The following is a 24,132-nucleotide window of genomic DNA, read 5'->3' as shown; positions in this document are numbered from 1 at the left end:
ATATGCTTTCTTCATCACTTTTTCTACCTCTGCTGCCACTTTTAAGGATATGTGGACCCATACTCCCAGATCTCTGTGTGTGTGTCCATGCTTCTGATGGTTCTGCCATTTATTTTATAGCTCCCACCTGAATTGAATCTACCAAAATGCATCAACTCGCATTTGTTCGGATGAAATTCCATCTGCCATTCCTCATCCAATTTTCCAGCCTAAATGTATCCTGCTGTATCTTATGACAATCTTCATCACTATCTGCAACTCCATCAATCTTAGTATCATCCGCTAATCAGACCAGCTACGGTTTCTTCCAAGTCATTTATATATATTACAAACAACAGAGGTCCCAGCATTGATCCCTGTGGAACACCACTAGTTACAGATCTCCGTTTAGAAAACCACCCTTCCACCGCTACCCTCTGTCTTCTATGGCTAAGCCAGTTCACACCCTTGATCACATGTGATTTAACCTTTTGCACCAGCCTGCCTTGAGGGACCTTGTCAAATGCTGTACGAAAGTCCAAGTAGGCAACACCCATGGCCATTCCCTCGTCAATTATTTTTGTCACCTCCTCAAAACACTCAATCAAGTTCGTGAAACATGACCTCCCTCTTACAAAATCATGTTGTCTTTTGCTGATAAGGCCCTTCAGTTCCAAATGTGTGTAGATCCTATCCCTAAGAACCTTCAACAATTTCCCTATCACCGACATCAAGCTCACTGGTCTATAATTACCAAGGTTATCCTTGCTACCCTTCTTAAATAACAGGGCAACATTGGCTATCCTCCAATCCTCTGGAATCCTCTCAGTTAAGGGCACGGCTGGTTCTGGAACATAGCTCTTCAGCACATTAACATTTACATTAACTTAAAAAGTTCAACAGATTTTCCATAAATTACTTCCTGGGGGCTTGGTGATTAAGGTTTGTGGAAGATGTTTCCAAATCTTAATTGTCCCTGGGAAAAAGGAGTTGGCAAAGGAAGCATGTTGGCATTTGCATCTGTTGGTTATGTAATTTTGAGTTCAGTCACTTTCGAGGTTAATGTATTAATTAGAAAAATGTAATTGTTTATTCAAAGTTTTATTCACACCTGTCAATGTATGGGTTTTTCTTTGATTCTGCTGTGTATGACAGCCTCACAATGGGACCAACAGGGAGACACCAGAATTTTGTGAGTAATTGTTTGTAACAAATGAACTGCATGATATTGTACTTCCTCAGTGAGGGTAATGCTTATAGCAGCATATTGATCCCGAGAAGCTATGCCATCATTTACATGGCATGTCCACTGCGACTCTCACCAACTTTTACAGAGGCACCATTGAAAGAATCCTTTCTGGATGTATCACAGCATGGAATGTCTCCTGCTCTGTCCAACACTTCAAGAAACTACAAAGGGTTGTGAACGAAGCCCAGTCCATCACGCAAACCAGCCTTCCATTCACTGACACTACCCACTGACTCGGAAAAACAGTCAGCATAATCAAGGACCCCAAACACCCCAGACATATGCTCTTCCACTTTCTTCCATCGAGAACAAGATACAGAAGTCTGAGGTCACGAACCAACCAACTCAAGAACGGGATCTTCCCTGCTGCCATCAGATTTTCAAATGGACATACCTTATACTAAGTTGATCTTTCGCTACATCCTAGATATGACTGTAACAGTACATTCTGCACTCTCTCTTTTCCTTCTCTATGTACATTATGCTTTGTCTGTATGGTGCGCAAGAAACAATACTTTTCACTGTTTACCAATAAATGTGACAATAATAAATCAAATCAAAATACATGCAATCTAATCAATGTTTGCCATTGCAATTTCTTTATTGTTGTTGAAGAGTGATGGAAGTTCCATTTCACAAATCCAAGCCTTTTGGATGGCTGTGTAGAGTTTGTACATTCCACTATAAATTATTTTGGATGTGCATTCCTAGGTAATAACATTCTTTAGTAACTTCAAGGTGTGTGTGTGTTGAGGGTGGGAGTGGAGTGGGGGAATCATGCACTGTGTAGTTGCATACTGATGGTCATCAAGTATTTCTGATTCACATGGTATTATATTTCTTGATGTGGAGATGCCAGCAGTGGACTGGGGTAAAACAGGAAGGAATCCCCCAACACCAGTTTAAAGTCCAAACAGGATTTATTTGCAGCAAAAGTCGCAAGCTTTCGGGACAGCCAACCAGCTGACGAAGGGACAGGCTGTCCCAAATGCTTGCGGCTTTTGCTACAAATAAATCCTGTTTGGACTTTAAACTGGTGTTGTGGGATTTCTTTCTATTCTGTTTCTCCACACTGAATTTCATTCCTCTTCTTTTGTGTTGTTCTAATGTAGTAATATTTCTGCAACAGTTGCAACAACTAGAGGGAAAATCTAAAGTGCATCAGTGTTTCTAATCATTTAAATAGGTAATACCTGCCACACAGTACCCCTGCCCCCTATCACTAGCGATTGTGACATTACATGCCCAGGTCTATCTAACATTTGGGCTTGTGATAATAAACAAAAGCCACTTCTAACTCAGCAAAGCCTGAAGAAACTCACTGGTTTGTTTATCAATTAAGAGTGATAATACAAGGGTTTTTACTACGTATAAACTCAAACACAAGTGTGTTGGATTACTTGATGAGTGTGGGATAAAGTAGTAGGCTCAAGCCCACTGTTCTCTGCACAATGAGGTGCTAACCTTAACCAAGGGAAGGGAAATTGGAAAACCTGTCAACTTTCTGAGACCAAAACATTTGTCTTCATCTGTGGTTGGAAAGTGGCACATTCCACAGGAGGCCATAAAGAGGGGATGAGAAATAACTAAGCCGAATGTTGATGAGGACAGAAGAGAAAGGCCTTTCGCTTTTTGTTTGCAACACTATGTAAAAACAGAGGGATACCTTTTTTATTGTTTATTAGTCACAACTGGGCTTATATTAACATTGCAATGAGTTCATTGTGAAAATCCCCTAGTTGCCATGCTTCGGCACTTGTTTGGGAACTCTGAGGAAGAATTTAGCATGGCAAATGCACCTAACCAGCACGTCTTTCGGAGTGTGGGAGGAAACCAGAGCACTAGGAGAAAATCCACACAGACACAGGGAGAACATGCCATCTCCGTACAGACAGTGACCCAAGCCGGGAATCAAATCTGCATACCTGATGCAATGACACAGCAGGGCTAACCACTATGGCACTGTGCTGCACATTATACCACCATGCCAGCTGAAAAAAATCCAACCTAATGTTCATTTATTAGTGTCACAAGTAGGTTTTATATTAACACTGCAATGAAGTCACTGTGAAAATCCCCTAATCGCCACACTCCGGAGCCAGTTCAGGTAGACTGAGGGAGAACTTAGAATGGCCAATGCACCTAACCAGCACGTCTTTTGACTGTGGGAGGAAACCGGCGTACCTTGAGGAAACCCACGCAGACACGGGGAAAATGTGCAAACTCCGCACAGACAGTGACCCAGGCCAGCAATCGAACCCCAGGCTGTGGCGCTGTGAGGCAGCAGTGCTAACCACTGTGCCACCATGCCACCCATAATCTCACCTTCTGGCTCTTTGAGTTGTAGTCCTGTAAGTTGCAGCACCTTAAGTGCATATCTAGGTATTTTTAAATGGGATGGGAATTTCTGCCTCTATGGCCCTTTCACACAGTGACTTCTCTGGGTGAAAAAGAAATAACTCCTCAACTTCCCTCTAATCCTTCTACCAATTACTTTAAATCTCTGTCTCACTGGTTATGGACCTCATTGCTAATGGAAATAGATTCTTCCTATCCACTCTAACTAGGTCCCATATAATTTTATGCACCTCAATTAAATCTCTTCTTTGCTCCAAAGAAAACAGTGTCTGTCTTAAAGAAGAATGTAACTTTAAAGAAACAAATCATTACCTTGCAGTACCTAACCTGGATGATTCTAATTTATGAAGCGTTGATGAAATATTCATATTCATGGAGCTCGTCTGTGGGGCCCTATACACTATCTGTTTGGGAAAGTGTAGAAGGAAATTCTACAGTGTCAGTAGGGTCAAACTGTTTGTACTTTCAGTTTCTTTTGAAAGAAATGGTACACAGATAGTGGCAGGTTATAGAACGAGGGCATTTATCATGATCCCCCTGTGAGAGAGGAAACCATAAATAACACGTTTTATCAGTTGGTGTGATATATCAGAAGGCAAGGTTTCACTGATAAGATATTATAATGATTAATATCGGGTACTACAAATGCAGATGAAATCAAGACAGATTGAAATTATTCTGCCAATTCCTCGAAAATATGCAGCAGGCAGGGCTGGAGGCAAACCTTCTCATTGCTGCCACCTTGACTGGTTCTCAGTCAGTCTCAAGCAAATGATAGAACGAGTGTCGAATCTACATTTTTTTCAAATCTGCTGATACGAAACAGAATCTCCTTCCCTCGGCTCCACTGGTGTTGTGAAAGTCCCAAATTAGAACCATCTGGAAACATAAGTGGCCCTTGTAATCAGGACTACTTCCAGACCGCCCACAATCAGCTTTCCCAGGGTCAGGTGCAAAGGTTTTAAAAGGTTTTCTTTAAAGACCGTAACAGACACACGGGCTGTTAAGAAAAGGAACATTGGCATTACTCACCTGAAGCCCTCTGAACACCCCGTGTGTATGTATTCTGTACTGCGTGCTGCAGCTGTACAACATTGGGGCGTTGTGATTGTCGGTCTCATAACCTGTCGCATGGCTGTCGGGGAAGTAAGAATAGAATAATTGTCATTTTCCACTTGCTCGGTTTTGTGTTTCAAAGCTCATTTATTACCTTTAACAACTGAATATACAAAATAAAAGAACAAAACACTTCTATTTTTACCCCGGGACACCCCCAAGTATTATTTGACTGATGATACTTTTTTTTTCAAGGCGTAGTCACTGTTGTTCTATCAGGAAATGTGACAGCCAATTGGCACACAGCACGCTCCCTCAAACAGTAATGTGATAATTGACCAGATAATCTGTTTTTGAGATATTGGTTGCAGGATAAATATTGGCTAGGACACCAGGGAGAATTCTCTAACTCTGCGTTGAATAGTACCATGGGATCTATTGTGTCAATGCAGCACCAGATTTTATAAAAATTCCAAAAGTTATTCCAGTGCCAGTCCATAAAATATTACATTCATTAGATTTGATTTCATAACTTGCATGCAGTCAGTTCTGAACCCCCAGTACTTTGGATTACTATTTCTAGTACTACATAGCCACTAAACTACCATACCCAAGTAGATAGTGTTGCTTTTAATTTGGGAAATATGCAGGATTACTTGTGTTGTGCACACACCCTTAATAAATATCCTTTCAGAGGTTTCAATTGCCTTAGATGCCATCTATGCCTCAATGGGTAGTAGTCCGTGTGAGAGAGTTATTTCCTCAAAATATCTTCAACAATTTATGCAGAAAATCTGAGTTGGCATTCTGGTGCTGCCTTTTGAATTAGATGTTGAACCAATGCTCCATTCACCATCTTGGGTGGATGTAAAATACACCATAGCACCATTTCAAGGAAGAGCAGAGTTCTCCTGGCTAATATTTATCCCCAACTAACACCACTAAATAGAGTACCCAGTCAATGTCATAATGCCCTTTTATGGGACCTTGCTGTGCACAAATTGGCTGCCGCTTTTCCTGCAACACTGATTAAACATTCACCTTGTGCATCAGTGGCGGTAAAGAGTGTAGTGATGTCCTGAGGAACAATATCAAAGACTTTCTTTTACCCTTCAATTTCTGGAGAGTATCTTTTCTCTTTACCATTGCATTGTGAACGAGTCCCATTTGTGGTGGCCAAATTTGCACCATTATTTGGCAGAACAAATGGGCGAAGAAGAGGAGAGGGGCTCCTTTAATATGAAAACACCTTAGTCATGCATTCTTCAACAGTTCTTTCTTGTTAGATGTGCTCTCCAAGTCCAGGAATTGGGAGGTGAGATGGGAGAGTGGGTGTAGGACGATGGGGGAGGTAGGTGAGGGGAGGTCTTGCAGTGAAAGTCTACCAGGTCAAGCATAACCTGACTGGATGCAACGTAAAATCCTGCTACCCTAATGGGTTAGATTTCCTCTGGGTGCTTTTTGTAAAGAACAGGTTTGAAAATGTTATACAAATAAGAGTGAGGAAACTCTTTGGACTGCCGGTGTTCCAAAGACGGGAAGCTCAGTACTTATACCACAATTCAGTCCTCTTTCAGCACCACAGACCTGACCGTCTATCCTATTGGTGAAGGTACATAATTTACAATGCATTAACCCGTCACACCTAACGAATCACAGCAGTGATTAGAACTGCTGAAAACAACCATTTTGCATTGCGTAGCAAATTGACAGCAAACAGTCTGAAAAGTCATAGGAACTGAAAATGTTAACAGTAAGTAGCAATTTTTATTTTACGGACTTGGAAAATCTGACATATGAAAACAGCTGTTCTCTAGCCAGCAATCACGATATAGGTTCAGGCATTTCTCATTGAAGCAGTAACATTCACAGACATGCAGTTTGCATCACCCTCTAAATCTATCGCTGTCAGAATCATTCCAGGCTCTGCATCGTGCATTAAAATTGAACGTGAGTTATAATCAGCTATTGATTCTAATCCCTGAGGATTTTTAAATATGAATTAAATGATGGGCTGTCACAGAGCTTCATCCGTCAATTTATGCATGTAATATAATCTGTCTGGACTAATTTTCTTTCTTTGAAAGCAGTAACCTTACCATGACATGAGTATATTACTCACTGCTTTGTCCATTTACATATGTAAAGCCAAAGTAAGGTCTTCTGGGCCTGGGTAGATTCCCAAACTAGATCATAGAATCATACAGCACAACAGGAGGCCACTTAGCCCATTGGGCCTGTGCCCAATGGGCAATTAGTCTCCCACCTCCACTCTTTCCTTGGTAGCCCTGCAATTTTATTGCATCATAGAATGTGGCGTATGAGACAAGCTGGTGAATGAGACAGCCCTATTTTTCTGGCTCCAAAAACCATAGTCAGAATCTTATCACTGTTCATGCCGATGGGATTTTCCCATTCCGCTGTAGTGAATGGAGATTTGTCTGACCGCCAAATTCTCCAACCTCGCTTCAGCAGAAGCATGGCATGAACAGCCGGTAAGATTGCACCCCAAGTTTTTGTATATACTTGACACATTAATTGACCCCTTTTTCAGCCATGACATGCAATAGTCACATTAGTAGTCAGCCTCAAATGGAGATTTATATGCTAGTCCCCTTACAGCTGGGTGCAAGGGATCAAGAAGGTGTTGTGGTCTGTGATGCAAAGATGCGCAGGTGTTTAAGACATGCCCACAGAGGGCAAACCCCACATAGTGATGGCAACCACCCACACCCATGCCAACAGTTCATTTTTATTCTTGGCGTGTGAGTCAGGCCCACATTTTTGAAGGGGTATTCCATGGTTTCAAAGGTCAACTTGTACATCAGCATCTATGGCATATCTCCAATTCAAGCTCCTCTAGCTTGCTACACAAAATAAATTCTCCTCACCCACCCTAACTTCCTTTGTCTAACATCTGATGCTCGCATACTCTGGTTACTGAACCAAAGCCTATCAGCTGAACCCTCTATTTCTTTCTCTTTCATCTGTTTATCCAGCTTCCTCTTAAATGTTATTCATCTTAATACTCCATGGTGCAATATGGAGTAATTGCTAACCACTTTCTATGTAAAGAGGTTCCTGCTGAATTCTTTTTGGAGTTGTAAGATACTTAATTAAAAGTCTTACTTAGCATATATAATTCATCCTCACACACCTTACTTCCTATTCTCACAAATCCTGGTTACATTTTTGCATCAACATTTACCACAGTAAACTGCAATGTCAACATTGCCCAGCCAATTTAGCCATGTCAACTTAGGCTTTGACCACAAGTTATGGCCCTTTTGGGATTTTGTTGCTGCTTTGCAAGTAATAAAAAACTTGATATTCACTATGGACAATAGCACATACAATATACTAGTATTTATTATTTGTATCAGATATACAATCAATGTACTGATAACCAATTGTATCTGGTGTTTAGTAGTGTAAAATCAAGTTGTTGTAATGACAGTACGAAGCCCAATCATATACCATTTTTCAATGGTCTCATCAGCAAGTCTCATAATCGCATGCCATTACAACAAGTCTAATGTCAGCCCTGTTCTACTAACAGATACCGGAACTATCAATCCTTCCAATAAACTTTCACCATCCAGTCGATTTCAAACACTCTCATTAAAAAGGCCTATTCTATCAGTGACAAAAAGTTTTACAATATTAAATCTACACTTCAATTCTATGATTCCCTTCCCACAAGGTTAACACATGCCCACCAATTACTCACTCTATAATAGCTACTTCCACTAAGACAAGAATCAGGTTCTGTATATTGGTTCCACCTCACACAGGTTACAATGTATGTTCAAGTCAACAGGTGCAGAAGTCCAACACACATCATCTAAAATATTTCACTCCAGTTTTCATACCCACAAAGACAAGAAAGCATCTTACAATACACCAGAGATTTACAGCATACAATACAATTGTGGGCTTGCCGACATTGGAGAAGAAAGTTGCAGCTGAAATGCGAGATTCAAAGAACATCAAACCTACTTCAGATATAGTGAATGGAATATGTGAATTATTGTCAAATGTGCTCAACTTTATAACTACTACATCCAATACAAGCCCAACTCTAAACTGATTTCATCCATCACATATTGGCATAAAAGGTATGTTCAGGAGCTTATGGAGATCTACCAATGCCACATTGTTCCTCCAAGACTGAAGCCTTCTCATTAATGGCTACTCTGTCTCAAGAAACTTGTTAGCATTTATTCTACACAATTGACCAATCAGCAGCAAGAATGTTAAAACATGTACTGATCAATCAGCAGCAAGAACATTAACATGAACGGACCTATTGCAGACAGGACAATCTGCTAAATCAGCAGTATGATCCCACCCTTCTCTACTATATATAATTACCTCTTTGACCCATTTCAGGCACTCCTTCAGGTGATGACCATAGTCATAGAGTTTTACAGCAATGAAACAAGCCCTTTGGTCCAACTTGTCCATGCCACCTTTTTTTTAAACCCGAAGCTAATCCCAATTGCCCGCATTTGGCCCACATCCCTCTACGCCCATTTTACCCATGTAACTATCTAAATGCTTCTTAAAAGACAAAATTGTACCCAACTCTACTACTATCTTTGGCAGCTTGTTCCAAACACTCACCACCCTCTGTGTGAAGAAATTGCCCCTCTGGACACTTTTGTATCTCTCCCCTCTTACCTACGTCCCTCAGTTTTAGACTCCCCTACCTTTTGGAAAAGATATTGACCTTCTAGCTGTGACCTGAAATGTTGATGCCTGTCAGTTCAGCCAAGGAATTCTTGTAAGACAATAATTTCCCTTCACAGAGAAAGGATTTACATTGTGTAACTGTAAATCCCTCCCTCAAATCTATTTAAATGATAACTCCCATCTACTTTATTGACAAAGAGAATCAAATGTTCTTCAACATGAAGTGCCAAAATGCTGTCACTGAACATCAAAGGTGCGGGGGTGGGGGGTGGTCAATGAGTTATCTGCAGGTTCAGATCATTGTTACAGCTTGTTGGTTGCCCTCCTGCACTTTCTGTGTTAAAGATACAGGCCTGCTTTCCAAATGAAAGGTTTTTAACATAAACTATGTTGTGCAGTTAGTACCTCTGTGCACACAGTAGTGTAATGTGGTGCAGTACAGTAAGCTAAATGATTACAAATAGTCCCCAGATTGCCTTTGTGCAAAGTCTTAATACCAGTGGTGTATGAATTAGTATTGAAATAGAAGCATAACCATCCCCCAACAAAAGTCTCAACTAATATTCTTTGGAGCCCAAAAAGTGATCCAGGTTAGTTTGAACAAGCTTGGAAAAGAGGTACAGAAAATCATGATTCAGACATTTCACCGATACAGATTATTTGTTTTCATGCAGATCGATAACCAAATTACGTCACAACCTTTGCTACTGCCATGAATGGACTTGCAGATTGGAGGAACTATCAACTCCCACCCAAGAAAGCAGCAGCTCTGCAAAGCTGAGTGATGGTCTGTGCACCTCCTAAAAAGAGGAACAAGACTATAGTATCACCGGTAAAGAAGCATCCTGAATTGACGCAGAGAAGTTAGGATTAGCCCCAGATATAGACTGTCTAATTCACAAGGAGGCCTGCGGCCCACTGTTGCTTCCCACCCAAATCCATAAAATACGTGTTAACAACATAAGTTGTACCTCCCAGAGCAGCCTAAGCATCTGAAGATTTGCCCCAGCACCGATTTATCTGCTCAATGATGTCCTTGTTATCTACTGGAATATTAGCAATGCACAGGTATGGAACTCCAAAGAAAATCTGGAGTTAAGAGTTGACTGATAACTATGGGACCATTGCCGATTGTCGGAAAAACCCTTCTGGTTCACCAGCGTCCTTTAGGGAAGGAAAGCTGCCATCCTTGCCTGGCCTGGCCTACGTGTGACAGCAGAGCCACAACAATGTGGTTGACTCTCAACTGCCTTCTGAAATGGCCCAGCAAGCCATTCAGCTTCAAGGCAACTAGGGATAGGCAATTAATGCTAGCCAGCCAGCGATGCCCATGTCTCATGAAATAATTTTTTAAAATGTTATTAGCCATGTTTGTTCCATGTTGGCCATTGGGTCAATTTTATGAATGAACTCTTCTGACAAGGCGGAAGTATGTAGAAGTATGTTACATTATCTGGTGAAGTTCAAAGAAGGCAGGGCTAATTTTACAATCACCCATTCCTGCCACAAACCCAGGACATTGGCAGATGTTCTGCACAATTTCAATCCATATAATTTCCTCAATAAAATGTGCTAGGCTGGGAACACATATATGAAAGTTCAGCTCTGTGATGTAAATCTAGCTTTCAATTTAGCACAACTTACTTAGGCCACATCATATTACACTGTTAAAACTGAACACCCTTGTTCTATCTACACAAACTGGCAAAAGGACATCCAAATAAAGAAGCAAATGCACAATTTTCAGTGAATAATTTGCATGTGCATAGCACCTTTAAGGGACAAAGGCTTTTCAAAACGTTATTTGATTAAATTGACAGCGAGGTCAGCTTCTCACCCAAATCCAGTGAGAGTTTGAATAATGTATTTAAATTTATTTAACTCACCATTTTCATCTGTTTAGTGAGCCTGGTGCTCAATCATGCGGGTTCATTTGCCTTTGCTGCCTCGCTGGGAGAGATTCTCTCCGACGAGGAAAACATCTGCTCTCCATGAACAGGGAAAATTCATGTTGGCCTCGGCGGTAGAACTGACAGCCATTGAGATCCTCTGGGAAGGCCAAGGGCAATAGAGGGTGCACTTTTGGCAATGCCAGCCTGGCAATGCATGCCTGGCACCTTGGCACTGTCAGCCTGGTACCTTGACAATGCCCAAGTGAGCACCTTGGCACTGCCCATTGGCAGTGCTGGGGCAGGGCCCATGGGATGTGGGGCCTGAAGGGATACGGCTTATGGGGTGCGACCTAAAGGGCCGGGACTTATAGGGCAGGGCTTGAAGGGGGTGGGATCTTAATAGATGGCCCAATCGGGGAGGGGGCTGCTTGCTGACATTCTGCATTGCGATCAGTATGAGGGGAGGGGCCCTGCTGCACTGCCTGTGATCAGTGGGGGGGAGGGGGCGCAATCGGTTTGGGTGGTGGTGGCTATATTTTTGGGTGGCGTGGGCTTGGAATCTCCCACGTTCCCCTGCAATTTCGGTGGCGGGGGAGGGAGTTGGTTGCAACAGCAGAGGCCCAACAGCTCTCTCTCTCTCTCTCTCTGTCAGGCCTCTGCTGTTGATATTGCACAAATGTAGCATCAGAGGTCTGCAACCACTGAGGCTACAAATGCGCAACAACTACAGCAGAGGCAGCTATTGCGCATGTGTAGACACAGAGGTCTGCACATGCACAATAGCTACCTTTACTGCTGGCTGGTGAATTAAGGCCAATCATTGCTTGTAGCAGTTAGAAATGACCTAGCCGACTTTTTCATGCACAATGTGCACAAGCTTGGGTGTAAAAACTTGCCCAAAAACAGATCCGCAATTCTCCCAATTTCACACTCCCTGGACGCTTAGAATCACTCTTGTAAAATCCTGCCCTATTTAGCTGGATCATTAGTCCAGGACTCTGCTTTATTGACCTGGTTACATAACAATGATGCCACTATAGCCCCTAAATTTTTATGCTTGCTCGATATTTCTTCAAGTAGAATCAGATTATGTTCATGTTAACATCAGATTATGAGCTGGAATTTGTTGGAACCTGCCCAATTAGTTCGACATTTTCCTGCATCCTTCAGCCCAATTTTATTTTGGACTGTAAGCATAATCTCATTCTGCAGCAATGGCTATACAGCTTCTGAAACCCTGGTGAATGATTGTAACAGGATATCTGCTTAGCCAAAGAAATTAAAGGAACGACTGGAAATGCATTGATTTTAAAATGCTCGTTCATGCATTCAAATCCTTCCTTGTCCTCATTCTGTGATATCCTTCCCTTCTAGACTGCTCAAACTCAATTTAACAGCATTAATCAATATAATTTAACATAATCTCAGATGAAGTCTTAGTAAGCCATTGAAGGAATGATTCATTGTCAGAAGTCCTATAAATCAGATGAGATGTTAAACTGAGACCCTGTTTTCCTGTACCTGTGGCATATGTGACTGATATTTGAAAAAAAGACGGAGTTCACCTGGTGCCTAGGCCAACATGCCTCCCCCAGCCACTTGCTATGGGGAAAATGGCTGCTAAATTACTAACCGAATGCTATATTAGCTGCACAATGTAACTCATTGTAAGAGACGCACTTTGGCATAGAAATGATGAGGCTAAATCTTTCTTTATCATTCCCAAATTCGCGCACAGAGAATAAATGGGTCAATCTATTAAAATGAAGAAGCAAATGAACAATTTAATCAGTGCAATTTAATCAGAGGAAATTAAACCCTTTCTATTTTTGAAAAGATATTCCAGGTTATAAGGCTTCTGGATTAAATTCTGGGTGAAAGAAAATCAAAAAAATGATCCAATTTGGAATAGTGAGAAGAAGAACTTGCATTAATGTAGTGTCTTTCATGACCTCTGAATGATTCAAAGTGCTTCACAGCCAATAAAATTCATGTGAAGTGTAATCACTGTTGTATGGAGGAAATGCAACAAGCAATCTGCACACAACAAGCTCCCACACAGCCTACTGCAATAATGACAAGCATTCTTTTTTGTAGATGGTGGATGAGCTACATATATTTGCCTAGAAAACCAAGACAAATTCCCTGCTTATCAAAATACTTCAAGGGGTGTTTTAAAGCCCTGAAGGCAATGAGGATCATCTGAAAGACGGCACCTCTGATATTGCAGCATACCCCCAGCTTAGATTTTGTTCTCATGTCTCTGGAGTGACATTTGAACCCACCATTCAGAAATAGAGCGTGCTACTGATACTGTAGTAATAGTGTAGATAAACAGAACGAATTCAAATAACTTTCCTGAACGCTAACAATGTTTGTTAGTCAGCATACGTAGGCTGAAATGACTCATCTTCCTGGTGAGGCTGTAAGTCCACCAACAGAAGTCCATTGTGTACCCGTCAACCCAGGATGATGTCCTCCAGATGGACTAAAATACAAAACTTGTTGACATCTGGTGGACATGCTCCTGCACTCGGCAGAAAGGGAATTGCATTTTTCCTGCGGGTCTGCCAAATACGATAGGATACATTGCTCATAAAATGCAATTACAGTCATTCTGTTTTTGCAACACTTTTCCTCTGGGTTGGGAGATTGCCTTCAGCGATGGTTCTCTGATTAACACGCCAAAGAAAACCTTTAATAAACACATCATCACTCCTTCAGAGAGAGTGACCTTAGTAACGAGCAGCGGTGGCGGCGCACCGTACATTTTAACCATCGGTTTAAGAAGCCAACTAAATACCTTGGCTTCACTTCTCGGTGATGAGGATATGTCTAGAACTAATTTTCCACTGGATCCTCGTTATTGGCCTGAAGAAACTGTGGAATTATATTTGCCGCAGATTGCTCAGCTTATTTTCAACTCTTCTGTCACAATGTAACTCGCAAAAGATTAAATTCTTTAAAGGGGGGGTACGGGGGAAGTAAAACGCTGTTTGGGAATGTTTGTAGATTCTTGGAGCACATTTAGTCTTGTGTTGCGAAATGTTAATACTGTATCATGTCCAATTTTCTCACAGTTCCCCAGAGATGACCTCTTCCTTTATTTTATATCTTGGAACTGTGTCAAGGTTGATGTACTTCTTTTTTACAGAACAGACATAACAGTGTCTAACATTACATTGAGAACTCTTGGGTATGAACCCAGTAGTTTTGAAAAATAGAGCTTTTTTTTTGGCTGACATGTTTTTAAAAGGCAACTGGAGTTAATGCAGTCACGCTGTCAATGCGTGCGAGTGTGTGTGTGCACGCGTGTGTCGTCTGTCTGCCTCTTTGTCTGCTTATGAAGAAGATATATTTTGGGGGAAGAGCTTCAGTGTGGAGCATAGTAGCCTACCAAAACCACCACTGATCAAAGTCTTCTGATGTGTCATAAAGTCATGGATAAAGTTTCACAGAAAAAACATGGTGCAATGATTTGCTCATGCCTTAAAGAAAGGATTAGTATTATGACTTTCATGACCCCAAGATGTCCCAAACTGCTTGTCAGCCGATGAAGTACATCACTGTTGCAATGTAAGAAATTCAGCAGCCAATTTTTGCATAGCAAGCTCCCACAAACAGCAATACAATGAATGACCAGGTCATGTTTTCAGTGATGTTAGCTGAGGGATAGATGTTGGACATGCAACAACTCCCTTGCTCTTTGTTAAAATAGTGCTGTGGGATCTTTTATGTCTGAGAGGGCAGACAGGGATTTCAACTTAACAAATTCATCAAAAGACAGCATCTCTGACAATGTAGCCCTCCTTCAGCCTTAAACTCGGAGAGTCGGCTAGTTTTAAAATTTGAAGTTTATGCATTAGTGTCACAAGTAGGTTTACATTAACACTGCAACGAAGTTACTATGAAAATCCCCTAGTCGCCACATTCCGGTGCCTGTCTGGGTACGCTGAGGGAGAATTTTGCAGGCTAATGCACCTAACCAGCATTTTCGAACTGTGAGAGGAAACCTCAGCACTCGAAGGAAACCCACGCAGACACAGGGAGAATGTGCAGACTCCGCACAGACAGTGACGCAAGCCGGGAATCAAACCTGGGTCCCTGGCACTGTGAGGCAGCAATGCCAACCACTGTGCCACATGCCACCCCAATGCCATCATGCCACCCCTACTTTGTGTCAGATGTAGGGCTTGAACCCATCATGTACCTTCTGACTGGAAGTGAAGAGTGCTACCTATTTAGCTAAGGTACCACATTGTCAAAGCAAATGAGCCTGACATGTATTGATTTATGCAAGAAAAGAACATGGGGTTACATATGGGTCTAAAGAAAACAAGCAGTGGGAATGTGCAGTAAATAGTAATGTAGACTGTTGACTAGAATTGAAATGGGAAAAGAATGTCGAGGCCAACCAGCAGCTGGTTAATCAAGTTTATATCACCTTTTGCAACTTGATATGAGAAAACATTGAGAATTCAGTCAGTTTCAACATTGTTCTTTCAGCTTTGCATTCAAAACTAAAGGGATAACATTTTTCTCTCTCTCTCTTAGAGTCAGATGAATTTTTTTGCCTGTCTGTACCCAATTCCTCGTGGGTACGGACCCATGGCACAAAATCTCATCATTCAACAGAATTGGTTGCTGAACTGTCAACTTTACTGAGAAAACACATGGGGGGTGGCGGGGGTGGGGGGGAATAGTGTCGAGGAGAAAAATGAGACCAGGAGTTGTGAGTCTGAGGCTTGGTCAGAATATTAGGAGTTTAACTTTGCATCTGGGGGGATGGGGGGAGGGGAGGGGGGAATGGGGGACTGGGTGGGAAATGAGGTGGGGGGGGTGCTTATTATGGCAACTTGTATCCAAATCTCAAGACTATTCCATTCTCCTGGACCCATTTTGAAGTCACAAAATAAAGAAGGATGCCTATAAATTCCTCTGATTTAACCCTGCAACTGCAAGATATTTTGTGCAAATCCCCAGTGTGTTACTATTGGAAATCTGCGGGTTCAAGACCAACGCTAAAAACTTGAGCTCAAAAATAACGCTGAGATTTCAGTGTGGTACTGAGAGAGAGAGAGAACTGCATTCTTAGAGTTGCAGCTTTCCAGGTTAGACGAGATGCTGAACTGAGATGTTGTCAGTTCTCCCCCCCACCCCACCCCCAGCCACCGCTCCCCTCAAGATCCCACTGCAATGTTTTATTATCTCCAGTGTCTTGGTCAATATTTATCCCCCAATCAACATCAGGAAAAAAAATCCAATTATCTGGGCAAAATCATATGAAAAAGAAAATATTGCAGGATGCTGAAAATAAAAACAGAAAATGCTGGATAAACGCAGCAGGTCTGGCAGCATCTGTGGAGAGAGAAACCAAGTTAAGTTTTGGGGTCTAAATGGCCCCATTTGCTGTTTGTGGGAGTTTGCTGTGGGCAAATGGGTTACCACATTTCCCAAATTACAATAGTGATGATGCTTCAGAATTATTTTATTAGTGTCACAGGTAGGCGTACATTAACACTGCAATAAAGTTACTGTGAAAATCCCCTAGTTGCCACACTCTGGCACCTGTTTGGCTACACTGAGGAGGAATTTAGCATGGCCAATGCACCTAATCAGCACGACCTTTGGGGGAAACTGGAGCACCCAGAGGAAACCCATGCAGGAAGAACGTGCAGTCTCTACACAGACAGTGACCCAAGCGGGGAATTGAACCCATGTCCTTAACACTGTGATGATGTGGAGATGCCGGCGTTGGACTGGAATAAACACAGTAAGAAGTCTCACAACACCAGGTTAAAGTCCAACAGGTTTATTTGGTAGCACAAGTGAGGCAGCAATGCTAACCACTGTGCCACCCTGTCCGTCTTATCAGCTGGAAGAGGGAAGCTGAAAAGAGCTCTTTAACTCTTATTTTTATGGCTGGTTTAATTCGCCCTGTTGGGAGGCCCAAGGGACAAACCACGGCGTACAACACTGCAGCTTGTCGACAGACCCACTTTCACTTTTTAAAAATAAATATTCCCCCCGCCCAGGATTGATGGCTGGTGCTTAACAGAGAGAGAGGAAAAATATAATCTGTTAGAGGAATCCACCGTTGAGGAGGGACGGGGGCTAACATAAAAATGGTGGAATGTGGAAGAGGCAGGACAAATGAACTAACCCATGAGAAATGTGAGTGGAGAAGAGAAAAAAAAAGTGCTGATAGTTTTCAACTCGTGAACTGAAAACTCCAAGGTGGCTGGTGATGGATGATGGAGCGCTCTGTGTGGCTTGACAAAGGAAGAGAAATGCGACAGAGGTGTGATGAATGAAAACAGTACCTGCTATTTTCATAGCCGCGGACTCTACCCATTCCATCATTAGTTAAAAAGAAGTCTCAGTCCTAGCTCCAGCAGAACACACTCCTCGAAGTGAAAACACAAGAGATCAGCTGGAACTCAGTGCGTGTCTCTCTCTGCTGTAGTTCACCTTTAATGATCTGACGCTAACAGAAAAAGGACTCCACCTCGCATATATATCAGTATCTTTTGGACAGCGTTATCCATTATCCTGACCACATTTCTTTTATGCTGCCTTCATATCTGTTTTGAGAATTATTAAACTCTCCTGCAGTTTTTCCCCCCCCATTAGCAGCTGCCTCCTCGTGCTGGTCTGTGCCACATGCTTTGCAATTCCACGAATTCTTCTTGTAATGCTCTTGTAATTAATTCCTTCAGTACTCTGATTCTCATTGGGAGGTGCCAGGCCGATACATTTGCTGCAGGAGATTTTTCTTCACCCTCTCTCCTTTTTGACACTTCATTTATACAGGTCTCCCCACAGTCTCAACCGGGGCGTTTTTTTTGTTCTCGCTCTCTAACCTTTTCTCATCAACCTGCTGCATTTACTCATCATTTATTCACGCCCTCATCATGGACCTGCTTTCTCGGGGCTGTTTTTTTTTAAACCCCGCAGTAATTCACGAGTCAGCATCACAGCTAGAATGATCTGACCAGGGAGTTCTAACCCGGGCTACTGCACACCCTTCACTTCTTGTCAAAGAAATAAAAACATGTTGAACAGCACACGATAGGAGTTTGTGCCAGCTTTAATGCATTGCATTGTTCATTGCTCAGTCTCATTTAAGGAGGCCATTCAGCCCCTCAAGCCCCTTAGAATCATAGAATTTGTACAGTGCAGAAGGAGGCCATTCGGCCCATCTATTCTGCATTGATTCTCCAAAAGGGCATCTTAACTAGGCTCTATCACGATAGCACTGCACATTTACCATGGCCAATCCATCCAATCTAGATATCTTTGGACACTAAGGCCAGAATTTTACCACCTCACAGAATTGCATTCTCCCTTAGCCGCGGGTGGGATCTGAGTGCCTCGGGCAATTCACCTAATCTACATATCTTTGGACTGTGGGAGGAAACCGGAGCACCCAGAGGAAACCTACTCTGACACAGGGCAAATGTGCAAACTCCACACAGTCACCCAAGCCCATAATCAAACCTGGGTCCCTGATGCTCTGAGTGCTAACCACTGTGGCACCATGCAATCCCAAATACAAAATTCCAAAATGCCACCCCAGAATCTGGTCCATCTGCTTTCCGCAGAAAGATATTCCTACTCATCCTGCGTCCAAATGTGATATTTTGAGTTTCAAACCAAATTCATTTTTATTTTCAGCACTCTGGAGTCAAATCATGATTTGTTCCATAAGACCATAAGAAATTGGGAACAGGGACAGGCTATTCATTCCCTCAAGCCTGCTCCACCATTTAATAGGATTGTGGCCGATCCAAAATTCCTCTTGTCCACTTTCCAACACCATTTAGAATGGCAGAGACTTCCTGAGTGTGACATATTGCATATCTTAGTTGAGCCCAGCCAAGCAACAAAGTGGTAATGCATCAAACACAAATCATTTAAGTTTGTGTTTGATGGATGAGAGGAGGTGTGAGATATCTATATATTATAGAAACATAGAAAATGCAATTGAATCCACTAGGTTAAGTTAATTAGAATCATCCATATCATCGCACAAGTGAACACAGCACTTAAGGAGACTATTCAGCCCATTATATCTGTGCCAGTGCTTTGAAAATGCTATCCAATTATTCTCACTCCCTTTCTTACCATAACCCAGTAATTTTTTTGCTCCTTCGAATAGGTACCAAATTCCCTATACTATGCAATCCAAGATACAATGGGGCACCCCTTTCCATGGCAGAATGTACTTTTTTCAGTCAAAACAATCAAGTCCAGTAAAAGCTCTGATTGCGACCATTACTTTACACAGAAAGGTAATGGAATGAACCAACTTTAAAAACTGGCTTCGGATCTGATTGTAAAACAAATCTCTAATTCCCAAATGCAACCCGAGCTTTAATGATATTGTTACCTGACAATGGCATATCTCTAAGTCTGATCCTAATCCTGTAACAGTTCATTAAAAAACACTGATGTGAAATGCAGCAAAACTCCTCAAAGTAATGGTGCAGGGAAGGGAGGTTGTTAACAGTACAGAATATCTATGAAACTTTGATTATGAATAAATAGTGGAGATATGATTAACCCAGCAAGCTGTTATGATCTTGATTCATTGCCTCAGGCAAACGCACTCCTATTTTTTCTGAGTATGAACTTTTCTACTAGGTCAACAATACATTACCACTTTTTCTTTTTTCAAAAAAAAGCAAGGCAGTGACATAAATTCTTATTTTAATTCCCCATTGTGATTTCCAGCATCACTTCTCCCTTGGCCACAATCCACAGCAAGCATAACAAAAACGCATTTTCCCTTGCTGCCCAGGTATTACTGTCTGTATCCTGTGTGGAAGGTCACCCTCACTGGCGCTTAGATGAGATGCTAATGCTCAAGACTGCATCGCAAATCATATTTATAGATTCTGTGCACTCTCAACCAATGCTGGCTTCAAGATTCCTTTGGTCAATAAAGTACCACACATCATCCATCCTGATAAGCTCCTTTCCTTCCTATATTACATCATTACCTCCTTCCCTTGACGTAAACTGGAGCATGTATTCAAAGTATTTTTGGATGTATGTGTGTTTTATTAACCTTTCCCATTTCTAATTTATTTTGCTGAATTTAGCATTGTGGAAAACATTCATTGTTCATTATATATTTGCATATTCTTCACACATTTACTGTGAGTTGTCAGATTCTGCCCAGACGATGCTTGTGCCGAGTTAGTTAGACATGTTGCTCTCATATTTCAACATAAAAACATTTTACCGCATAACTTGCTGGATGATCACAGGACACCTGGGGGTCTCAGCAGCCCATCTTCTTAAGCAATGAGATTTAAGGATTCAGAAAGAAGCAGCACATCAGGTGGAAATGTTGTGAATGAGAGTCAAATGCAGAAAGTAAAATACAGAGAGTGAAAGAAATATTAGTTTAGGAAAGAGAAAGAAAAGAGACAGAAGACAAAGTAGCTCAGAATTTAAAATGTATTAAATCTCTATTGTCAATCTACTTACTAACTGTAGGAAGGAGACTACACAGTTTAAATTGTATCATTCCTGACCAGAGAGGTTGATTGTCATTGCATAAATATACATCTTGCTATTAAGTTAAATTACAACCCTAATTTTCTGTGATACGTTTTCTGGGCAATTAATATACAAATACAAAAATTTCTTGAAACTCATGGGGAGGAGGTTGAGGACAAGCCCTCGTTCTCACAAAGGTAATGATGGAGCAGCATAAATTAGTCATCAACTTGTGGCAATTGACCATTCATGGCTATAACTTTCTCGCTACATACTGGGCAATTTGCACATCATTAGCTGTAAGTGCCCTTACGTTTGCCATCATTTTGGCTTGGATTGCAAAATCTGGGGAAATGTTTTCATGATCAGCAAGCAACAATTCCAAGCATTGGCGGAAGTTGCAATCATGTCCTTTCAGAAAAAAAAAGTCTAGAACTGCAAATCTAAGAGGAAATCACAAATACAGTCAAGAGGTTCAGACTACATCAACTATGAAAGGGAATCTTGAGCGGAGTGTGCAGGGGTCATCCAGTCCCTGAGATTATGATACAGCCTTGAGCTGCTTGTTGCTTTACAAGATAGCATGTACTTTTTTTGTGTGTGTGAAATCTTGCCTAGCTGTTGAGTCAACAGGAAAAAATGCATAAATTAATTAGAATGGGACAAAAAAAAATCACAGCGATAAAGGCAAAGTACTGCAGATTCTGGAAACTGAAACAAAAACAGAAAAAGCTGGGAAATCTCAACAGGTCTGTGGAGAGAGAATAAAGTAAGGAGTCTCACAACACCAGGTTAGAGTCCAACCAGTTTATTTGATAGTAATCTTACAAGCTTTCGGAAATGGTGTTCCTTCATCAGGAAGGAACATTGAAGAAACCTGACGAAGAAACATCGTTTCCGAAAGCTTGTAAGATTACTATCAAATAAACTGGTTGGACTCGAACCTGGTGTTGTGAGACTTCTTACTGTGTTTACCCCAGTCAAAAGCCGGCATCTCTACATCAAGAGAGAATAAAGTCAAAATTTTGAGTCTGAATTACCTTTCAGCTCTGATGCTGTCAGACCTGCAGAGATTTTCCAGCATTTTCTGTTTTTGTTGTGTAATTTCATAGAGGTTGCTTCCAAGCTAGTGTTGGCCAGAATGAAAGTTTTCGGACCCATTATTACAATTAAGCAGCAAGATAATTCCTTGGGCGGCCCCATTGGCTGAGTCTCGGTGAAGAGCAATCTCGGCTATTAGTTGGATGGTCGTGAGTTCAAGTCCCAGTCAAGGAGTTTGGAAGTAAAATCTAGGCTGTCATTTTGGTGCTGTACATGAGTTCAGTGCAGCACAGTCAAAAGTGCCGTTACTCAGATGAGATGTTACACCCTGCCTGCCCTTAAAAGATTCCAAACTGTTATTTTGAAGAGTAGCAATGAAATTCTTCCCATTGTCCTATGTGAATATTTATCACTCAATCAACATTTGCAAAACAGATAGTTTGGTCATTCTCATACAGTAGTTTGTAGCAGCTTGTTGTGTGGATGTTTGTTGCTGCGGTTCCTACATTACATTACAAAACTACTTTATTAACTCTGAAGTTCAATGGAACATTCTAAGACCCTGAAAGGGCGTATAAAATGCAAGGTGCTGTAAATGTCAGTTTTCTTGCAAATGTAAGCATAAGAGTCCATGCTAGAGTGAAATGTCATCCCAGATTTTGTGCTTAAGACTTTGAACTGAAGTGATGAATTATAGAGGAAAATATCAATGAGTCATATTGAACTACATCAACTCAACAACACTATCAGCACAAAGGAGCTTCTTTTCTCTTAATCCATCAGCTCTCCACCATTTACTCCATGACTGTAACATTCTGTTACAGTTCTGCAAGTTATTTTGTCAGTGTCTAATGATGGCTATTTTGACAATGTTCCAACAGCAGAATTCTGGGCACAGTTGAAAGGAGTGGGAGTTCAAATGCCAGTCTCAGTTGGCAGTAGAAATCATTTCGCAACCCTTAAGAGGTTAATAAATTGACTTTTCTGATTAGTCTAGCAAAAGCCAACAACGTTCCTGCTCACTGCACAAATGCTAACACCCAGCTGGGAGAATTTGTGATTAACACTAGTGTTAGAATGGCTAGGCAATTGCACTCTGACAACTAATGCAGAAGGTAAGGGAACATTGGGTTAAATGGAGGAAATGGGTTAACAACAGCATTTAGTTGTCTTTACTAAATATTGAATGGAACTTTCAACTTTAAAAGGAAAAAATCCAAAGGGAAATGAATGGGCTGGCTACTATACCCCCATACAAGATAGGATTGAAAGTGAAGGGAGTTTTAAAGTTTAAAGTTTATTTACTGGTGTCACAGTAGGCTTACATTAACACTGCGATGAAGTTACTATGAAAATCCCCTTGCCACCACACTCCAGTGCCTTTTCAGATATACTGAAGGCAAATTTAGCATGGCCAATGCACCCAACCAGCACATCTTTTAGACTGTGGGAGGAAACCGGAGCACCCAGAGGACACCTATGCAGATGTGGGGAGAGCATGCAGACTTTGCATAGCCAGTGACCTAAGCCGGGAAACAAAGCCAGGTGCATGGCGCCGTGAGACATCAGTGCTAACCGCTGTGCCACTGTGCCGCCCTGTGGATGGATCAGCTTTTATCTGTCATGTATGAAGCTGTGTCACAAGGTGATGGTTCACAACAATAATTTGCATTTATACAGAGCCATAAGCATTCCAAAGCAGTTCACAGTTCATGCAAACTTTGGTATTGGCCACAAACAAGTGAAGCACCGAGTGCCAATATCTCTCCCAGTGCCAGAATAGAGACCTGTAATTTCATCCAAATGCCCACTCAATCTTGGCACAGATACATTTCACTAAGGTTTCAGTTACCAAATCAGAATTTGGTGAAAGACGCAGATTTTAAGGAATGCCTTCAGGGAAAAGAGAGAGGTAGAGAGGTGGAGAGGTTTTATGGAGTTAGTTCAAAACATTTGGTCCAGGCAGCTGAAGGCAAAGCCAACAAGGTGGAGTGATCAAAATTGGGGATGCGCGAGAGACCAGAATTGGAGAAATGCAGAAATCTCAGAAGGTTAAAGACCTGGAGCATGTTATAGAAAAGTGAGTGTTGGGGGAGGGGGTGGGCAGGGTGATGGATAAAAGGTCCATGGAGGGATTTGAACAGATTGACGAGAATTTTAAAATCAAGGCATTGTCCAACTGGAAGCCAATGTAGGTCAGTGAGCATAGTGATGATGGGTGAACAGCATCTGACACAATACAGCACAGTTGGCCAACTTACTTTCCCACTGATCAAATTATGGTAATCAGCTGACTACTTTCTGCCACATCATGGAGCCCCACAACAAATTATAAGGCCCCTAAATGAGGTG

The 24,132-nt window shown here is 41.7% G+C and overlaps 1 protein-coding gene across 2 annotated transcripts in view; it reads right to left on the bottom strand.

Moving 5' to 3' along the window:
• wt1b (WT1 transcription factor b) overlaps nt 1–24,132 on the bottom strand; it is a 75,862-nt gene that overhangs the window by 30,126 nt on the left and 21,604 nt on the right. For both annotated transcript variants that reach the window (XM_080189984.1, XM_080189985.1), the window contains exon 4: nt 4,619–4,721. In XM_080189984.1, the coding sequence (XP_080046110.1) occupies nt 4,619–4,721 (103 nt within the window). The remainder of the gene's footprint in view (nt 1–4,618; nt 4,722–24,132) is intronic.

The sequence above is a fragment of the Carcharhinus amblyrhynchos genome, chromosome 6 (assembly GCF_965287045.1).
Source record: "Carcharhinus amblyrhynchos chromosome 6, sCarAmb.v2.hapA, whole genome shotgun sequence".
NCBI lineage: Eukaryota > Metazoa > Chordata > Chondrichthyes > Carcharhiniformes > Carcharhinidae > Carcharhinus > Carcharhinus amblyrhynchos.
This window is presented reverse-complemented; position numbering and strand designations above follow the sequence as displayed.